We start from the raw sequence: 19,745 nt of genomic DNA, 5'->3' as shown, positions 1-19,745 counted from the left end.
CAAAACCCACCTCTTCAAAATTGCCTTCCCTAGCTAACCCTTTTCACTGTCTTTTAATGTCCTTTAGCTTTTAGTGTTTTTTTTCCTTTTTCTATTAAAGTTGTTTTTAATTTGTTGTTACCTCTGTAAAGCCCCCCCATGTAAAGCGTCTTTGGGTACTCAGAAAAGCGCTATATAAGTTTGAGATATTATTATTATTACTATTTTCAACCCAAATGCCTGCTGCTGAGTTCTTGGACCAGAGAAAACTTTAAGATGACATCATGACACATGACACAGACTTCAGCACATACATTTGATTAGTTTTTGTAGTTAATTTTCGGTACTTTTCTATGAGGTTAAATGCGCAGGTTTCTCAGCTGTTCAATAAGCCTTGTTAATTAGCCTACATGCAATCAAAGCAGCAGGCATTTTAAATTCAAATATATCCACGCTGTTTGTAGCTGTATGGTAGAGCTTTCCAAAGCTACCATCACCTGCTGGCTGCTGCTGTATGCCTCGGGACCGTGGGGGGGTAAACGATACGGTAGCTGCCGATGCTGACATTATTTGGGAGAAAAAGAAAAGAGGTCGTTGTGTTTTGTCACTGAAACAATGACGATAGACATGAAGAACTGTTCGTAATTATAAATAGCCAGTTAGCCATCTGATACACCAACTTCACCCTAGGGGAAACACTGGAAGTATATTTATATAAGTATATAAGTATATATACACTGGAAGTATATTACACTACACATCCTACACCTACATTGTAACTGACAGCTGAGCTGATCTTCTGTCAGTGCTGAGGTTTCCCTCCACAATTCCACTGTCAACTTCTGAATTTGTTCATTTGGGCACATAATAGTTTGAGGATGGTCCATTCCAGGTGGAACCGGCCGGTAAAGCAAAACAATAAGTGACATTGTTGGTGACATGGGCCTACCGGCAGCCTGTCGTTGACAGACTGAGTGCCGCATAGTACAGTCAGCCACAGGCGGAGTGCTGCAAAACGAGTGAGCGTAGCCTATCCACTTTCATATTGATGGGTTATACGAGCGGCCCGCCCTCTTTGGTCTAATTCACATATTTACTGAGAGCATTGGCAAACTTTCATTGAACGAATGGCTGTGCACAAATCTATTCGACTGTGACGGCCTGGCGGTCGACGCGTCGATCGTGATCGACTAATTGGTTAATGGTTACCACTGCTCTATAGCAATGATTGCTACGGGAATATAGAGATCTAGCACTTATTTGAATAAGTATCACAGCACCGGCATACTCTCCATCTTACAGGACCATCCCAATCTTACTATCAAAATAATGCAAAAAAAACAAAAGCAAAGACAAATCTGAGTGTAAAGTGGGAGTAAAAAATGTAGACATTGCTTATTAATTATTACTGCAATTAGCCACCCTTAAGAATGCGCTGTTACAGTTCACTGGTGTAGAAATAATTTGAAATGGTTCAGTAGACACAAAAGCCTTCTTAAGCGATGGGTAAGCTCTTTCATATAGCACAGCTGTACATCCTACCTACAGTAAGTGTAGGTTCAGTTGCTTTTAGTTTATGGAGTGTTATGACCAACACACCTGACATTGCAATTAGGAGAACGTATAACTGTTGATTATGATTATCATTCAATAACTCTGAAATGATATATTTTCAAATGGACTCTGATTTGTTGTATTATTTGTGTTATAATGTTGATTGTTGATGTCTTTTTCACATAAGATTGTGGTACAAAACTGTTCACACATGTAGGTTTGATGTGGCCCTATCTGCTTTCTCTCCATCCAACTTCAATATTACTGTAAGTCAGGTTTCACAACACTCAGTGCTAGAGCTCTTCAGATGAAAACATGGCAGCCCTCCTCCTGACCACATCGACCCAAAGCAGTTTTACCATAGTTCTGAATGACAGTTAGGAGTGCTTTTTACTGCCACCATCTACTGGTCCACAGTCGCTGCCAACAAAAACAAAAGAAAAAACATTCCACCTTGCGGCAGTGGCTCAGGGGTAGAGTCACAGTCGCTCAGGGGTAGAGTCACAGTGGCCGGTAGAACAGCTGGATGGGAACTGCGAGGCTTCCAGTTGGATCTCGTTTTTCTCCCAGAGTTAGTGTCGAAGTGTCCTTGAGCAAGCTGCTGAACCCCTAATTGCCCGATGTGCAGATTAGTGCCTTGCATGGTTTCCTCCGCCATCAGTGTGTGAATAGGTGAATTAATTGGCAATCTATGTAAATCGCTTTGGATAAGCGCTATATAAATGCATGCACCATTTACCTTGCACTTAAACAAATTCTAATTTAAAAAACGAATACTCCTTACTGGATCTGACACCTCCTCAGTCAAGTATACAGAGGTGGAGTGAAGAGAAGTGGATGCACAATCCACAATGGAATGTGTTTTTCCAGGGTCTTTGTAGTTGGTTTGCTATTCAAAATGTAAACAGAAAATTGCAGTGCACTGGCCAATGAATTATAATTAAGCTGAAAAGTAATCTAGAAAAAAGAAAATATACATCCAGAATAGACTGAAAGTCAACTGACCCCTCACCCCACTATGAAACTCTTTAATGAATACCTACAGCACACCCCACAGCACACCCCACTGCCACTACAAGTTATGAATCTCCTGCTGCCATCACGTTGTCAGACTTGTTAGACTTTACCATACCGACCATGACTCATTCTCAGCTGACATTTTCCCTTCTGTTTTGTACTGAGAAATGACTTGAAATGACAGCATAAGGACCTATAGTGCATTGTACCAATTTGTCAAGAGTGCTCGTGAAGGTTCTTATTATGTAGTCTGACATTCTCCTTAATGCATTTGGGGCATTGGTAATGCTCCAAAGAGCATAATTTGTTGGCTAAAATCCTGGTACTGTAACTGGACTGGTCAATTCCACAAGAACTGGTACAGTGGCAACAATGAGAGGCTTGTTAAATAATGTTATTTGAATAAAGGCCTCCATCCCTAACAGAAAGGATTTGAGGTTGAATCCAATGTGGGGGGCTGAAATTAATTCAGCTATTTCTTATTCAAATAACTTTCAATATGTTCGATTTAGGTTTTTCTTGTAAGGCAGTCCAGCTCCAGCTGACAGGAGAGAACGTCTCACTTGAATAAATTGCACTAGCCAGGCATGGGAACCGAGACAGATCCTTGTGTGGCGAGAGATTACTTGGCGCTTTACAAGCCAGAAATGTCAATATTACCTCCATCAATCTCCAAGCAGAGAGAGTGTCAAAGTTCAACATGTGCCTGCAAGGCAAGAATGTGTTGCTCACAAAAACTGCCCTGGAAAAGGCAAGGAGGAACTTACTAGACTCTGTCCAAGTCACGAGAATGCACCAAAAACAAAATAAATCATGTAGAATCATAAATCATAAATCTGTGTAGCCTATTGATTTATATTGTATGATTACAGAATGACAGGCAGATGTACCAAATGTATTACTTTACTTTTTTCTCCTCCAACACAAACAAACAGCATGTTCAGATCACCCTGCCAACCATGTTTTATTTAATATTTTCCCTGCCAAACCATCTTCATTTTTGAACACTGCTGAAATCGGTGACTTTCTAGTACTTTGATTTCCCACACAAGTCTTCAAATAGTGTTCTTTGCCCATCCAAAAATGCAAGACTGGTGTTATGACTCATGTGAAATTGCCTACTTAATCTGTGTGTGTGTGTGTGTGTGTGTGTGTGTGTGTGTGTGTGTGTGTGTGTGTGTGTGTGTGTGTGTGTGTGTGTGTGAGAGAGAGAGAGGGGGGGCTGATTTAAACATGCGTGTTGTCCTCATGAGCTATTTCCCTTCTAATGCACAGTGTTTAACTGATGATAAGTGACACATTCGACAGAGCAATAATAAGCGACACATCCCCACAAAATATGTCAACTCAAAGCACAGCATATGGCTCATTACTGGCCTGCACTGCACTGTGTAAACCCCCACCATTTATTTCGCTTACATTAGCCATGTTTCATATGGGCGAGGTTGCTGGAAAAAGCATACTATATATAATGGGAGGGATGGTTGAATACGAGCAAGAAATGCAGCATGTCAAATAAGCCATTCTGCTGTCTTCATCATGCCTGATGAAGACAGCAGAATAATAATCACATCCAGTGATCCTGCAACAGCAACTTAAACGTTACCTTGATAATGCTGCTTCTGCGTGGTATTCCAGATTTGGCATCTAAACCCACAGAGGTGGTGTTGTTGGCGGTGGACGATGTCTCATGCCCGGCTTGGCTGCCAGGAGGAGGCACGGTGCCGTGACACCCCGTGCCGACCATGTTATTGTTGCCCGATATGATCCCACCACAGTCCCCGTTCAAGACGGAGCCTTCGCAATGCGTCTTGCCAGCTGCTGCTGCTGCCGCCGCGTCCTCGTCGCCCGGCACGGCTGTGTGTCCTGGATTTGACGATGAGGGAGGCACGCTGCTGCTATCGTTCTCCCCGAGCTCCGCCATAGGCACTTTCTCTAGCTCACACGGACTGGTGGAGCCGTTACGCTGCAGAAGAAAACCCCTTGTGTTTCAGCTTTACTCCAATTCCCTGCCTCTGCTGTTATTGTTATTGCCTCGTAGTAGTAACATGTTAAGAATGGGACAACGTTCCGGTTCATATCTGGCAACACATGTTCATCGCCACGCTGATATCAGGCAGCGGAAACGCTGCTTTTCGTGCATTGCCATTGAGGAGGTCTGTGGAAAGGAAAGAAACCAGACTGATTAGCATACTTAAAGGCAGCATGACAGTAGTAGTAGAAGCTGTATGAATGTGTTATACTAGTTAGTGGTTTCAGTTACAGCCCAGAGGAGCTCACTTGTAGGCTACTCGATCGGCACGCAGTACGACGGTGTCGCTTTGCAACAACAAAAAAGCGAAAAATAAAACAGATCCACACAAACATAGCAGGCGTAGCACCGGGGTGCTTTGTTAGTTTGTAGATCTGTTATTAATTTTACAAAGCGATGGAATAGCTTCAAGACTCGTACATTAGGCCTACAGCGGTTGTCTAGTTTTTATTTTTATTGTATTAGTTATTCGCACGAGCCTTTTCGTTCCACTTGACAGAAAATATGCTGTCTTCAACGAGGAAAAGTGTCGACGCGACTTTTTCCTAGTTACGTCTTGTTTGTTGGCCGAAAGGCTTTGCAACACTAGATTTTTTAAATATAATGGGATGAGATTCCTCATTCATCCCATATCATGTCAACATGAAATATTTTAAATGCATAACATCCATAGGCCAAGTGGCGTGCTTTTTCCTCAAAAGAATGCTACTTCCCTATTCTGTTGTTTTGTTGAGCATTATCGAGGTGTTTGTGTAAACCCCCCAAACAGTACGCGATCCCTCTTCTATCTTCAGATCATCTCCCCGTATCTCTTATGTTACAACAAAAAGATTAAAGACATCTCGTCTGTCTACAATTTAGATTATAAATCCATGCAGATCCTTTGGCTTTTCATACTTGCCATTTGCTGTCGAAGAAAATACAGTAGGTTGTTCTTCCATAAGTTGGTGTGAGCTTGTGGCTGTCTGACTGAGTTTGTGTGGAGAGAAAACTGCTTATTGCTGTGTGTAGTACTACTACGCTAGTATAGTTGCTAGCTGACCTGGCTAACCTGCTAGCTAGTTTTCAGTCTTATCGAAAAAGTCCAGCATCACCAGTTGCTTAGTAAAGGACTGCAGGAGGCAGTGATTTATCTTTATCCACCGTCCCAGTGTTTTACCATTCACCTTTTGTTCAATCACTTCTACAACAAAGGACCACCCGTACTATAAAGTTACATTACATTACAGTAACAGTATGTTTGTATTTTTACCGGAACTCCTCGGTCAAAATATGCAAATTGATCTTCGGCGGTTCACTTAAAAATCTATTAAACTGAGCCATAGAGGTAGGAGCTTATTTATTTATTTAACCTGATTGTGATTTGAAGAAAAAGTGAAAATGTTCTTCACCATGACTCCTTTTGTACTGTACTGTACTGTACTGTACTGTACTGTACTGTACTGTACTGTACTGTACTGTACTGTACTGTACTGTACTGTACTGTACTGTACTGTACTGTACTGTACTGTACTGTACTGTACTGTTCAGACACTGTGTGTGTGTGTGTGTGTGTGTGTGTGTGTGTGTGTGTGTGTGTGTGTGTGTGTGTGTGTGTGTGTGTGTGTGTGTGTGTGTGTGTGTGTGTGTGTGTGTGTGTGTGTGTGTGAGAGAGAGAGAGAGATTTCACTGCAAAATATGTTAATTAGTCAACTAAAGCATTTAAACTTGCTTTGCTTGTTTGGGCATAACTGTTGTGTTTCTGGTTTCTCCACTTTCAAGTTCACGTCATTTCATTCTTGTACAACAGAGCCATCTGCTGGTGTATATGTGCTATTCATTCTTAGACTCGTCACCTCCATGCATGGTCACCATGTATTAATGTAGTTTTATTTATCTGCCCACTTTTATGGACAATCAATTGTTTACACAGAGTGACACCTTTAGGCATACAAGTTACAAGTTAACTAAGTTACGTTAAGTTAAGTTACAGAGAAGTCAACAAGAAAACCCAATCAAACCATGGTTAAGTAATCATTAGTTATTGAAATATACTATTCCACTGTATTATTAGATTAATTATTAGATGAATAACAGATTATGAGGTATTATAGATTTCAATATACCATATGCTATACATTCTGAGTTTATCCTTTGACTTCAGGCTGCTCTCCACAAGCTTCTCCCAGATCTGACACCTTGGCACCTTCCTGTGGTATCACCCTGGCTCCAATAACCATTCTTCCTGCGACTATGGGAGATTGACTGTTAGGGCCTTCTTGTTTTGGCACTCAACAGCGTATTGCACAATGATGCTTAAATGGTACAGTTTTTTCTCTTCAATATCAGGTTACACATTTAGCTTTCAGTGACAGTTTGGCTGGCTTGTCTCCCAAGGACCAAACAACCAACCATCAAAGGAATTATTTAATCAAAGTCAGATCACCCTTTATAGTATAGAGAATGCATTGGGTAAAGATTAACCACATGGTTGAATAGAAAGTGAGGATTTATCTTTTGCCTGGTGCTATAATTTCAGTGTCGCATAGGCATGAAGCTGGACACCAGGCAGCCACAGATTTATTTCCGCATCCATATGTTTTCTTCAAATCAGGACAGTTGATGTACTCATCCAAATATTGACAGGGGTCGGCTGAAATGAAAAATGACCTTTAGGCAAATACAGTTGAATCTAAAGCTTATTTGTGTGTGTGTGTGTGTGTGTGTGTGTGTGTGTGTGTGTGTGTGTGTGTGTGTGTGTGTGTGTGTGTGTGTGTGTGTGTGTGTGTGTGTGTGTGTGTGTGTGTGTGTGTGCGCGCGCGCATGTGCGTGCGTGCGTGTGTGAGACCAATACTTACTGCAAAGCTTATTTTCACAATTATTGGGACAGGAAGCGCATGGAGGCCCGGGTGAATAAGGTGCCACACCTACAAAGTTCCCGCTGTTGGATAAATTAGGAAGATAATTGTCATAATCTCTCTTCACATTGACATCTAGCCTCTTTTAGGTTTCTTTATTAAGCGTATGTTGTCCTAAAAACACTTTCTTTATGACACTTGACTTGATATGCAATGTGACCCAAAAAAGAAAGGGGGGAAAGGCTATGGATCTCCTTCCTGCAGTGCACATAACTCAACTGATATATAACAAATAGCGATGCTGCTTTCACCTTGTGGTGAATGAAATTAAGTTACAGTGTGATGTAAAAAGTAGCTTATATGATGTGGACCACTTATGCACCCCAAGCAGGACACAAAGTTTACATTTAACATGCTTTCTGCCTCTGGGCCTGTCTGCACAAACAAACAATGCAGTACTTTGTTAACAAGTATTGTATCACAAACTTCAGTGGCATTTCAAAGTTATAATAGCCGCTGCCTCGACATCATAGCCAGCCTTCATCTGCCTTTGGAATGCATATTGCCCCAGGCAAGTCTGGCCCCTCTCAATTGTGGGAGGACTTCACCGACGTCCGAAATGGTGACGGCCAACTATATTTGTCTGGAACCATGCTATAATCAACAAGGGCCCAGTATTCAAATATGGGGCGGGACATTGCTAAAACAATCTAACACTGAGAGGGACAAGACTAATATCCACGCAGTGATAGTAGTATCGCTACGCAAAGTTAAAGTTAAATACAAGAAAACCCTACCAATTCAAAAATGTCCCCCTGTATTTCCCAAGTGTCCCCTGAGTGCATTTGTCTTATGCCATTGGCGCTATTCCAAAGTCCCCTCAGGTACATTGTTATTAACCATTTAGGACTGGGGCCGATTCTAAAAATGCTAAATCCTTTTCTGAAAAACTTCAAATATGTATTAAAAAATGACAAAAAAAAGTATGTCCCTATATATTGTACATAGAAACAGCTACCCAAAAAGTTGTATAGTTACATAAGGCAAGGGCTTCCCATTGCCCTCCTAATATGTGAGGTGCGGTGCCTGTGTTTTTCATATTACTTTTTCATTTATTTTTAATAATTCAGGGAAAAAATAAGGCCAAATAAACAAATATTTAAAATAAATGAAAAAAATATATATAAAAAAAAACACGGGCACCTCACGTATTAGGAGGGCTGTGTGAGTCACCAGAGAAAAAAGAACAGGTGTTTTCGATGAATCTAACATGGTTAAAATGGAGGTTGAAGTTGGGTGGGTTTCTATAGGAAGGAGGTTGAAGTTACAGTGGGTTCTGGGAAGGGGGCGGGGCAGCTAAAATGAATATCAAATATCTAAATACTAAATCAAGCAACTTAAAAACTGTCTGGGGTGTTCACATAAGCCTGAGTAGAAAAATGATGAGATGAAGATGAGGAATAAAGGTTGGATAGTGGATACTAATTTAAAGGACCACTTTTCAACCTATCTTCATATAATAGGTCCTCACTAATAATCATGATAAAATGGCACATATTTTTCTACTCAGCCTGTATCTCATAGGAGGGCTGTGGGCAGTTCATAAACCCGTCCACCAGTGACATCATCATTAGGCAGATCTTTTTTAAACAATATCTTTTCACAAAAATGTTTAGATTTGTATTATCGTGAGTACGATAGCTTCCATTTTCGCATTGCAACTTTTCAGGACTAGAAAGCCTGCAGTTTCTATTAGCTTGGATTCCCCATCGATGATGTCACTGGTGGACGGGTTTCTGAACTGCTCACAGCCCTCCTATGAGACACAGACTGAGTAGAAAAAAATTGTGCCATTTTATCGTGATTATTAGTGAGGACCTATTATATTAAGATACGTAGTTTGAAAAGTGGTGAAGTGGTCCTTTAACTTACGCTCTGTAATAATGGCAGCCATAGATGTAGATACCGTTGCACAGTTTCATTCCACAGCCTACTTTGTATGAGCTGTACCACACCACCTGGAAAGGAAATCATTGTTATCAAGATGTACCACACCACTATTGTTAACAGGACAGAACAATAATTGTATAGTTGATACACTGCAAGAAAATCAGCAATCTGCAGCTCTCAGAATAACTTATTATTCTTAATCTCATTTAGTATAAATTAATAGAAACTTAACTAACCTGTTTGTATATTATTTGAACCAAAAAATAACAATTACATGATAATTCAGGATGGATATTTGTTGATATTTCAGTAATACTCATGGAATTGAATTTCTTTATATATGGCTAGAGGAAATCAACAAGCTAAAATTGTGATTGTCATATTCTGTCATGATTTCAGCAAGCCCTCCTCCCCCATTTGTTTGTGTTACAAAATGTGCACCATCATACTGGACCTCAAGTATGAAGAGTATACATCAGCCCCAATACCAAGATGGCCCAGCAGAATAAATAAAAGCATCTCCAAGATAAAACTGTGCCAAAGACATAGAGCACCGAAGTCTGACGTCACTTTCAGTAGAGGGCGCCAGTAGGCTACACAGGTTCATGTATTTTTTTATTTGCATTGAAATCCCCATTAGGTTAGGATTTTAGGTCGCTTCATATAAGAACTGTGTTTGAAAAATAAACCGATCATCCCGGCCTTTCTGTCAGGGGGGTGGCTGTGCGTCATTAATGATGTCCATTCATATTTGATACAGCCAGTTTCTGGAGAAAATTGAATTAATGTGGCCGCAATAGCCTTGAAACTATATGAAAGCAATGTCGCTGCTAATATACGTCACGCCCAGCTGGCAACACATTGCGTTCCTGAGATTCCTCGTTGACGTAAGCTCAGCTGGCGGTGACTCGACTCGTACTAACCACGAAACATTAAATATCAATTAAAAAAAACTTAATTTACATGTCAGTTTATGTTGTGCGACGGGCACCCCACCTACCCGGAAATGTAGTCTCTGGGTTGTTTGACTCGTTTCTAGCTCTTATAGAGGGTATGCGCATGCATGAAGTGAATGGCAGATCGTGTGGCAAATCGAGTGGCAAAGTGAATTTAATGTTGTTTAAAGTAATTTAATGCAATCAAATAGGACTTTTCTGTTTGGAAGTATGGGCTATGAAGGCCAGAAAGTAGTTTTTTGCCACTCAGTAGGCATCCCCGCATAACTTCCGGGTATGATGATGATGTCACGCGCATATTGTGTTACTTTTTGAGTATATTTGTACATTTCCACCTTCAGTCGATGCTTCATATCCATATGAGTGAAAAGTTGGCCATCTTGAAGATGGCATAACATAGCTCATTTTCAGTGTTAAATTGACTGATCCCTTTACCTGTGCATAGTGCCCAACAGATAGTCCATTGGTGGATCCATTGGGGTACAGATAATGTTCCACCTCGTTATACCAAGCCGTGACCACCGTAGACCAGTCGTATCCATCATTGGAATAAAATAGATTCTCACCCATTTCATAGCCTGTTTGATTGATTGAAATATTTATTAACATTTTGCAGAATTACAGTACATTTCAAGCACAACTCAATACAAAGACTGTTAACTGTGAGTGGACGACCCAATAAAGCATTACACTTGTTTATAAGAGGGTCCGGTCCACCTTGTTCAATTCAACAAAACATTGGGGTTGGTGATCGGTGAAACACATGACAACATTTTGATTAATGGATGACTTTTAAACCACTGCATGAGTTTCCTGTAAAGCTCTTGTCTGTATAGTAGAGGACGGAGCAGGGGAGGCAAGTGAACCAACCATACCATTCAGTAAACGGGAGCTGGGTGGTCCATGTTCATCAATGCAATTGTCAACCCAGTCCTGGGCAGACTGTGCTACATCATTTGCCCAACTCTATAAAGGGAAGGTAACATAAAAGTCTGATGAAACAGAGATTATTTCCAAACCGAGGACTTGTGAAAAAGTGACTTGTGCAAATTAATAATTGATCTTTGCACACTTGTCAATGTCGTAAAGTTGGTAATCTAGGAGCTGAGTCAAATTATAATGTTGCAATACCAACTTGTTCCGGATGACAAATGAGTGCAACTTGAACTGCCATTAGTTCAGTCAGATAACTCACGAATAGATTGAACAAATATTTATTATAGAATGAGAATACAAGTGTGAAGTGTGCATATAATATTTTATCTTGGCGTTCGGCTCTTCTACATTTTTCTCCCTGCTCAGCACAATTATACAACCATCATTAAAAGCAGGGAGATAGATAACAATAACAACCCCCCATGGGGAACAGGAATAGCAGAGCCCACCGGTGGTGCTGGGGTGGCGGTGGGAGCAAACTGCAGAATAACACCAGGAACACATATGCAGAGGAAGGAACGAAGAATCCAGTCTTAGGTGAGCTTAAATACCCCGCCCAATTGGTCAGCTGATTGCCACATCAGCGAATGACATGTGTGTTTTGCATAACACTGAATGAGCCCCTCGAGTATATCTGACTGAACTAACTCCTCAAGCTACGTATAATTTCTTAGACATTATTACTACTGTACAGGCCCACAGCATATGATATTTTGTACTTCTAATACTTATTGTATACAGTATATGGAACTATTGTATGTATGGAATTAACAGGCCTACCATCATTAGCATGTCTTCAGCAGTAGGTTCAACTCCTCTCCTTAATGCATTGTGAGTGTTAACGATCTCAGCCTGAACGTCCACATTATTGGCACAATATTCTATGCTCACGTGTACGCGTGTTTCAGAAGAAGAGGAACAATGAAAAAAACATGAAAACCTATTTAATTCTTAGCACTCTGCAACCATTGTCCCCTTTCATCTAAAGTTATGTACATTGGACACTAGTTTGTTGTCCACACACACAGACACACCCACGCATGCACACATGCATACGCACGCACGCACACTAAGAAATGTGATGGGTAAACATTTAATGGGTAAACACAAGGAAAAAGGCTATCATTAAACAAAGCACTGTATGTTTAGAATTGTGCCAACTTAATCTCTGTAACATTTGTTGGCATGGTGTCAAGGGAAATGTCCTGCTCAAAGATATGTTAGCAAGGAGTGGAAATATACTTGCTGCTTTATGGCTGTGTTTTATAACATTATCATGTCATTGACCCCCAAATTTATATTTATTTTGCTGCAGACCCCATCTGAAAGAATTGTGCCAGGGACCCCCATTTATGTTGTTAAACCTTTTCTAAATAGTTACAAATTCACAATTCTTAAAAAAAATTGCACATCTACAGCATAATTGTGAGTTGCTATATTAACACATTTAGCTGGGTACTCATCCCCTCAGACCCTCCTCAAAGACCCCTAGGGGTACCCACCCCCTCAGACCCTCCTCAAAGACCCCTAGGGGTACCCTGGCACTACCACATTCTTTAACCTTTTGAACCTTAGGCGTCCCTATTCTGGGATGAACATTTAGGGGAAATAACTGATCTACAATTTCATAATACGTCACTCCGTGACGCGCTGTGAGCTTGTAGGATATTTTGTACAACAGGAGGTTGCTTAGTACAGAACAGAATGGAATTCAATGGCCAAACGATCCAAAGGGTCAAGATGGTTTTAGCGTCAACTCCTTGCAAGTTGCAAACGTTTTGACCCAAGGAGTTGCATGGTGAGTGGTGACCCTTTGGTGTGGTTAGGGCTTAAGGCTAAGGGAGATAAAATGTCTTAAAAATGAAAACAAAAGAGACCACTGTAACATTCACTATTACTTACCTGGCTATGGACCCACATTGCAGGATATGTTGAAAGAGAGAGATGTATTAGTTAGTTAGTTTTTCAACAATGAATGTAGCAGAAATATCTTTCACTGTCAAAATTATTTAATTCAACATGACAGGAAAGTATATGACTAATCAGAGTGAAATTTGTCCAAGATATTCATTTTTCTTCCGACAAAGTATATGCTTACCACATTGCATCCAGACTCAGAGAAAACCCCCGGCAGTATTAAGAGACAAACCACCAAAGCATACATAGTCCTGGTTAGGTAGGGCAGATGCCTGTATACTGTATAAAAAACAATTGTCAATGATATGTGAAATGTCTTTCAGTTATGCAAATAGCCTGCATCCTGCATCCTTAGAATCACTAAATTGAGAAAGGACGCAATCATGTCACCCTCCGGGGGTCTTGGGATGCAATACTGTACTCAGTACTGTACTCAAACGTTGTTGAAGTAGAACTCATAAAATGTCCCTGGGACCCATCTAAAAGACCACCCCTGGGACCCATTATATTGAAACCCTAGGCTTACATCACTGGTCTTAAAATGTGCAATGTGTATTTATCTTTTCAAGCCTAATGATGCTAGAAATTATTTCACTCGTTGAAATATTGATTTAGGGCTGCTAAGTTTCCATTTCAAGTTATTTTAGTCTAAAGGTTTCATGACATTCATTTTCATTTCCTTTTTCTTCCCTTTTTTTCCTTTTTTTTGGTTTTATAACCTCAATTACACCCCCACAACCTGAACTTTGAACATTCAGTGGATTTTCTGTGGTCTGGGGTTTTCTCTATGTGTGCTGATTCTGAAGCATTTTGAGCTGCAATGAAAACAGGCCTCAACGGTGACATCTGCTGGCAAATTGTAATGGCATTATGGGATTTGTGGACTATTACATCACAGTCCACAGGAAAATCATCGCAAAGTTCAGGTTTTTTGGGTGCAATTGAACTCAGAAAACAAAAAAAAATAAGAAAAATGTACTAAAACCTTTTTTTTTAAATACCACGATCACTTTAAGTTATTGTAATTATCCTGGTAGTCAAATTCTAAAACGTCCATAAAGCAGTGAGGTCATGATGAAGGCTTACCTGCACAAAGGTTCTCAAGAAGTGGCGGTCACTCTTAACACTGTCCTGTCCTTTTATAAGGCCAGCCACAGCAGTGGTGGTTACATTACGGACCTATTATCTCAATGCAAACAATGCACATGTGGACAAATAATTACACAGGGAGTAATTATGGACTTCTAAGCATAGGGTGTAGTTTGTCAATAGTCACAATGCAGTTCCTAAGAAATGAGTAAATAAGAAATAAGAGGTAGATTAGGAGACGCGGGTTATGTAAACACATTCATATACAATACAATTCATTGTCTTATACTGTATAGTCCTGTATTTTGCTGTGGTATGAAATGTCAGATATTAGAGTTATATATCTGCACTGTTCAGAGGAGTCAAGACAAGTGACATTGAAGATTATTTTGTGACTTTGTATTAGTGTCTTGTGTCTTATAATGGGATTCATGATGAACTGCCTAAGGATGACAGTTTTGTATTTTGTGGCCATATCCTATTTGCATAAATTAAGAAATAGAGTGAAAGTAGAAGGATTGTATTTAATATTAGAACAAACCGCTCTGGCAAAGTAGGAGTTTAGGAGATTGCTTAAAATGTTATATAAATGAAAATGGAACCCATAAAACGTTTGTAATGTGCACATGGGTTTCTCAAAATGTAGGTATAATAAGTGATTATTAAGTGATTATTGTCTCCACCAGGCCAAAAGCATGTGGAGAGAGTATGTTTTGCACTCTGTCTGCGTCCATTCGTGTGTGTGTGTGTGTGTCCGTCCGTCCGTCCGTATCTCGTAATCTCCGGCACCGTTGTTTTGCAATCCGTGTGTGTGTGTGTGTGTGTGCGTGTGTGCGTACGCGTGCGCACACGCGTGTCCGTACGTGTACAGCTAATCTCCGGCACCGTTAACCCAGTCAATGCCAAATTTTGCACACACACAACGATGAAGCTCTGCCCCAAACTTTCCAGACCGGCCTTATATATTATTATATTATAGCGCCACCAGGAGGACGACTTTTGGAAAACACATTTTTTTATATTACTCCTCCAGATTCTGTCCAAAAATCCCACAAATCGTTATACACACTATCGCTATAGTCATGTGTTCAAGCCGGATCTGTCCGATATTTCATATTCCATCCTAATTGGCTAACATTGGCTTTCAAAGTTTGCAGGATTGGCCCGTTTTGAACAAAAAGCCTCAAATCATGAACTTTCCTACTAGGCTGAGGAATATATCCCACCCTTTTCACATAGGCCTGTTATAGCGCAACCAACAGGTAGATTTTTGCAAAACACATTTTTGGAACAAAATGCCTCAAATCATCCAATTGCCATCCAAGGCGTAAGAAGAAATGGCACCCTTTTCACATTGGCCTATTATAGCACCACCAGGAGGCCACCGTGTGTTTCCTTTTTGCTAATCAAATGACATACAGTATAATCTAATACTGTATATGTAATATAACCTTTTATCTTGGTATGAAGTGACCTTGCGTACTGCAATTATTCTTGATTGTGTCCTCTAATGCACAATCACTGTTATACTGCTATCACTTCACTGCTATGTGTTGTGTTTGATATGTTTGTTTCTGATTATTCACTAGGTCAGCTATTTTACCCATTTGAAATGTTTAGAGGACATGCTTTTGAGCCACTGCCGGGGGGTAGAGTGACTGGATGGTAACCGCAAGGTTGCCTGTTCGAACCCGGGCTCCCCCAGAGTTAGTGTCGAAGTGTCCTTGAGCAAGACACTGAACCCCAAATTGCTCCTAATGTGCTGGCTAGTGCCTTGCATGGTTTCCGCCACCATCAGTGTATGAATGTGTGTGTGAATGGGTGAATTGATGCACAATCTATGTAAAGCGCCTTGGATAAAGGCGCTATATAAATCCACCATTTATATGTGTTTCAGGGGAGGCATCTACCAAACGCCCTCTCCAGGCCAATAACAACATATCTATCTAAATAACATAACCTACAGTCAAAACATCTAAGGGTGAGCCAGCAGAAACTGCAGATGCAAAGGAACAATGAAATACATTAAAACATATTTCATTCTTAGCAACCACATTATTGTCCCCACCTCCTTTCATCTAAAGTTATAATCTGTAGGAGAAAACTTGCGCACACCTAGAAATCAGTATGTACAGGTGCTTAGGCCAGTGGACGTCAATGAAAGCAATTGCTCGGTACCTGAGTACCAAGCAAATACACAGTGTGCGGGTGTATTCTATTATTCTATTCCTTTCATCTGAAGTTATAATACATTGGACTAACACACTCACTCACTCACTCACTCACTCACTCACTCACTCACTCACTCACTCACTCACACACACACACACACACACACACACACACACACACACACACACACACACACACACACACACACACACACACACACACACACACACACACACACACACACACACACACACATTAAATGAGTTACATTAAATGGAGATTTTGTAGTTGTGTAGTAGTAGTGTATGTTTTAAAAAATGACAACATATATGGACAGAGGAGGCGCATGTTCTCTCCTCCGTGTCATCAGTGCCCATAACCTAGGTGGGGTTGGCAAAAGGGTCTATTCTGTGTAGAGTTTGCATGTTCTCTCCGTGTCCCCTAGGGTAGGTACCCTCAGGGAAATAAATGCAGTAATCCTGGTCTTTAGATTGCCTCCCCCTGGCCAGCCTGGTGGACGGGAAAGGAACTGGTTGGAATATCACGTTCCTTCCATGCTACATCCACCCGGGGAAACTCCTTCCCCCTGTCAGGTGAAAAGAACTTGGACTGCTCATGCATGGAAGGGTGCATGAGGTCAGTTCGTTGCTCTCCCCAGGTTAGCAGAGGGAGTGTATAGCGCCCAGCATTAGATTACATAATTGACAGCCTACAGTATATTTGTAAATAAATAAAGACTACGCACGCACACACACAAAATAACCAGTAGGCCGAAGACGCCCAGAGGACGAGAAGCGACATCACCCTAAAGAGCCCGCTTGGGGACGGAAGACTGCTGGGCAAGTGCTGGCACATTGGCATGGGGGATCAGATCAACAGAATGAATTCAATTTCTATACGGGCCAAATATGGAGCGTGTCTTGAGTGTACAGTGTTTGATGAGGTCAGATCAACATGGAATGTCAATACAGGTCCGATCCATGTTATTCCAACCAGTTCCTTTCCCCTCCATCAGGCGCCCCGGCTGAAGGATTACTGCATGTTCTTTTGTGAGGGTACCTACCCTGGGGGACACGGAGAACATGCAAACTCCACACAGAAAGGCCCTTTCGCCAACCCCGCCTTGGGTAAGGGCACTGATGATGCGGGCTGCCAGCACCCACAGCGTCCCCAGTGGGAATCGAACCCAGGACCTTCTACAGTAGCTGTGAGGCGACAGCACTACCAACTGTGCCACCGTGCCCCTCCATATATGGAGATCTAACGTTTGCAGTGGGGGCAGTGTCTTGAGTATACAGGGTTTGATGAGGTCTGGCCATATATGGAGCATGTCTTGAGTGTACAAGGTTTGATGAGGTCAGATCAACATAATTATGGAATGTCAGAACAGGGTGGCAGCGGAAGCAGTGTCTTGAGTGCAGATGAGGTCAGATCAACATATGGTATGAATTCTGTATTGGCCATATATGGAGCGTGTCACAAGGTGTGACGGAATGACTGACAGGTTTTGCAGGTTTTCATAGTAAACTAAACATATGGACAGAGGACAATACAGTACATATACATACTGTACATCAAAGCAAAGGATCAGGAGCCTCCTTATGGTCACTGCCCCACCATCCAAGTGACCTCTTCAATTCTATCTATAGTAGAGTCCCTGGTTTTCTATACAATCTCATGTGAAATGTGCCAATCATGTGGTGATTGGCATCGAGTCTGCTCTTTTGATAGACTAGATTGGTGCTTGGCAGCCTGCCACACAGCTAGCAATATATTTCCCATGGCATAATTCACCGGTCATTTTATGCTACATCATGTTTATTGTTTCATGCACACGTAATACAGCCGGTAGCAACATTGTAGACAATATTGTACTCCAAGCATTCCTCAACAATGTGAATTCTCCAATAGCTCAAATTGCACTGGAGTGGCTACGACAACCACTTATGTAGCCTACTCGTTCCTGGTCACTTTAACATTTACTGTTATCTCATCAACATACTGACACTGAAGGACAAGTAAGAGACTTCTCAATTTCACAGAAAAGGGTGTTTGCCCTGTTTCTCAAGCTCTAGTAAAGCTCTAAAAAACAGGTGGAATTAAAATTTAAGTCAGGAGAGAAATCCACACAAAGACCATGAAATTATCAGCTTGTGTTCCGGTTTCAATTTTATCTGCTCACTTCCTTGTGTTATCAGTGATAACTTATCACTTTCAATTGCTCTTGTTTATCCCTGTGTCCTATATGAATTGTCTGATTGGTATCCCATGAGAATATATTTTCTGTTTACTAAACGAGCTGGAGAGAATGAACAAACACTTAGTAATGATTACTATCAGAATATAGTTATTTAACATTTATTTGAACGAAAATGCCTTTAATGAACATACTGTACATGTTCAAATATAGACACACCTGTGCTTCATCCAATAGCTTCAGTATCCCAGGGCTGTCATAATGGATAAACGGATCCATAAAAAAACACTAACTTCACAATAGGACCTGCCAGAGATTGGCCTACTTTTTTGCATACACCACTTGACCAAAATTAGGAGAGACTCTAGTAAAGACAAATAAATGTAAATCGGGTTCATAGCATGACCAAGCAGTTAGCAGTGGCTGGGTGCTGCAACACGGTACAGCCGGATTGTAAAAGCCATAATCTGTGGGGCAATTTCAACCCACTAGTCTTTTAACAACCATGCCATGTGGAAAGCAGGGATGGTGTCCCAAGGACCAAAATGTGTTTTGTAAAACCTTGAGAAAGCCAGAGAGCCATTGTATTGCAACTACTTATAGGATATGAATAAGTTGCACTCAAATTCATAATTTCAATGTCTGTTGTTAGCTAGGTGGGTAACATTATACAGTATGTATCCTGCTACCCATACTGTTGGCCTTTTTCTTTCTTTTCAACATTTTTGTAACAAGCCCAGGGGCAAGCATTAAACAGACATATCAAATATAAAAATAAAAACTCAGTCCCCTATCCCACCCTCCCCCCACCCACAATCCCAAGGCTGTTGGCCTTTTTCATTCAAATCATTTCCATATGATTATATAAAATAAAAAAGCAACTGATATTTGTTGTCTAGATAGTATATCCCTCATCTGGCTCTACCTTAAAGGGTTGGTTTGTTTGTTTGTTTGTTATGGCTGGTTTAATCAGGACTAGTGCTGATGGAAGACGTCCCCCAGGAAATTCACTTGCACATGTACACCACATTTGTGCTAATCTGGCCCTTGGAAACAGAGTGTATTGTTCAGTTGGCCACACAGCATCACAGTTCAGGTGTAGTAGGTGT

The 19,745-nt window shown here is 41.0% G+C and overlaps 2 protein-coding genes across 2 annotated transcripts in view; both read right to left on the bottom strand.

Moving 5' to 3' along the window:
* The window catches only part of plcl2 (phospholipase C like 2), a 45,734-nt gene extending 39,991 nt beyond the window's left edge, over positions 1 to 5,743 (bottom strand). The window contains exons 1-2 of the mRNA XM_083761644.1: positions 5,484 to 5,743; positions 4,157 to 4,708 (exon numbers count right to left, since the gene is read on the bottom strand). Of these exons, the coding sequence (XP_083617770.1) occupies positions 4,157 to 4,474 (318 nt within the window). The 5' untranslated portion in view covers positions 4,475 to 4,708; positions 5,484 to 5,743. The remainder of the gene's footprint in view (positions 1 to 4,156; positions 4,709 to 5,483) is intronic.
* Positions 5,744 to 7,071: 1,328 nt separating this feature from the next.
* Positions 7,072 to 13,181, bottom strand: LOC310856703 (cysteine-rich venom protein latisemin; the record flags this gene model as incomplete). The annotated part of the gene is made up of 6 exons (XM_083762174.1): positions 7,072 to 7,214; positions 7,420 to 7,502; positions 9,352 to 9,437; positions 10,761 to 10,903; positions 11,201 to 11,291; positions 13,164 to 13,181. 6 exons carry the CDS (start codon positions 13,179 to 13,181, stop codon positions 7,072 to 7,074), a joined length of 564 nt encoding a protein of 187 aa, XP_083618300.1.
* Between the last annotated feature and the right edge of the window lie 6,564 nt (positions 13,182 to 19,745).

The sequence above is a fragment of the Protomyctophum parallelum genome (genome assembly GCF_964188405.1).
Source record: "Protomyctophum parallelum genome assembly, chromosome: 3".
NCBI classification, from domain to species: Eukaryota; Metazoa; Chordata; class Actinopteri; order Myctophiformes; family Myctophidae; genus Protomyctophum; species Protomyctophum parallelum.
The sequence above is the reverse complement of the archived record's forward strand: the minus strand, read 5'-3'. Positions and strand labels throughout refer to the sequence as shown.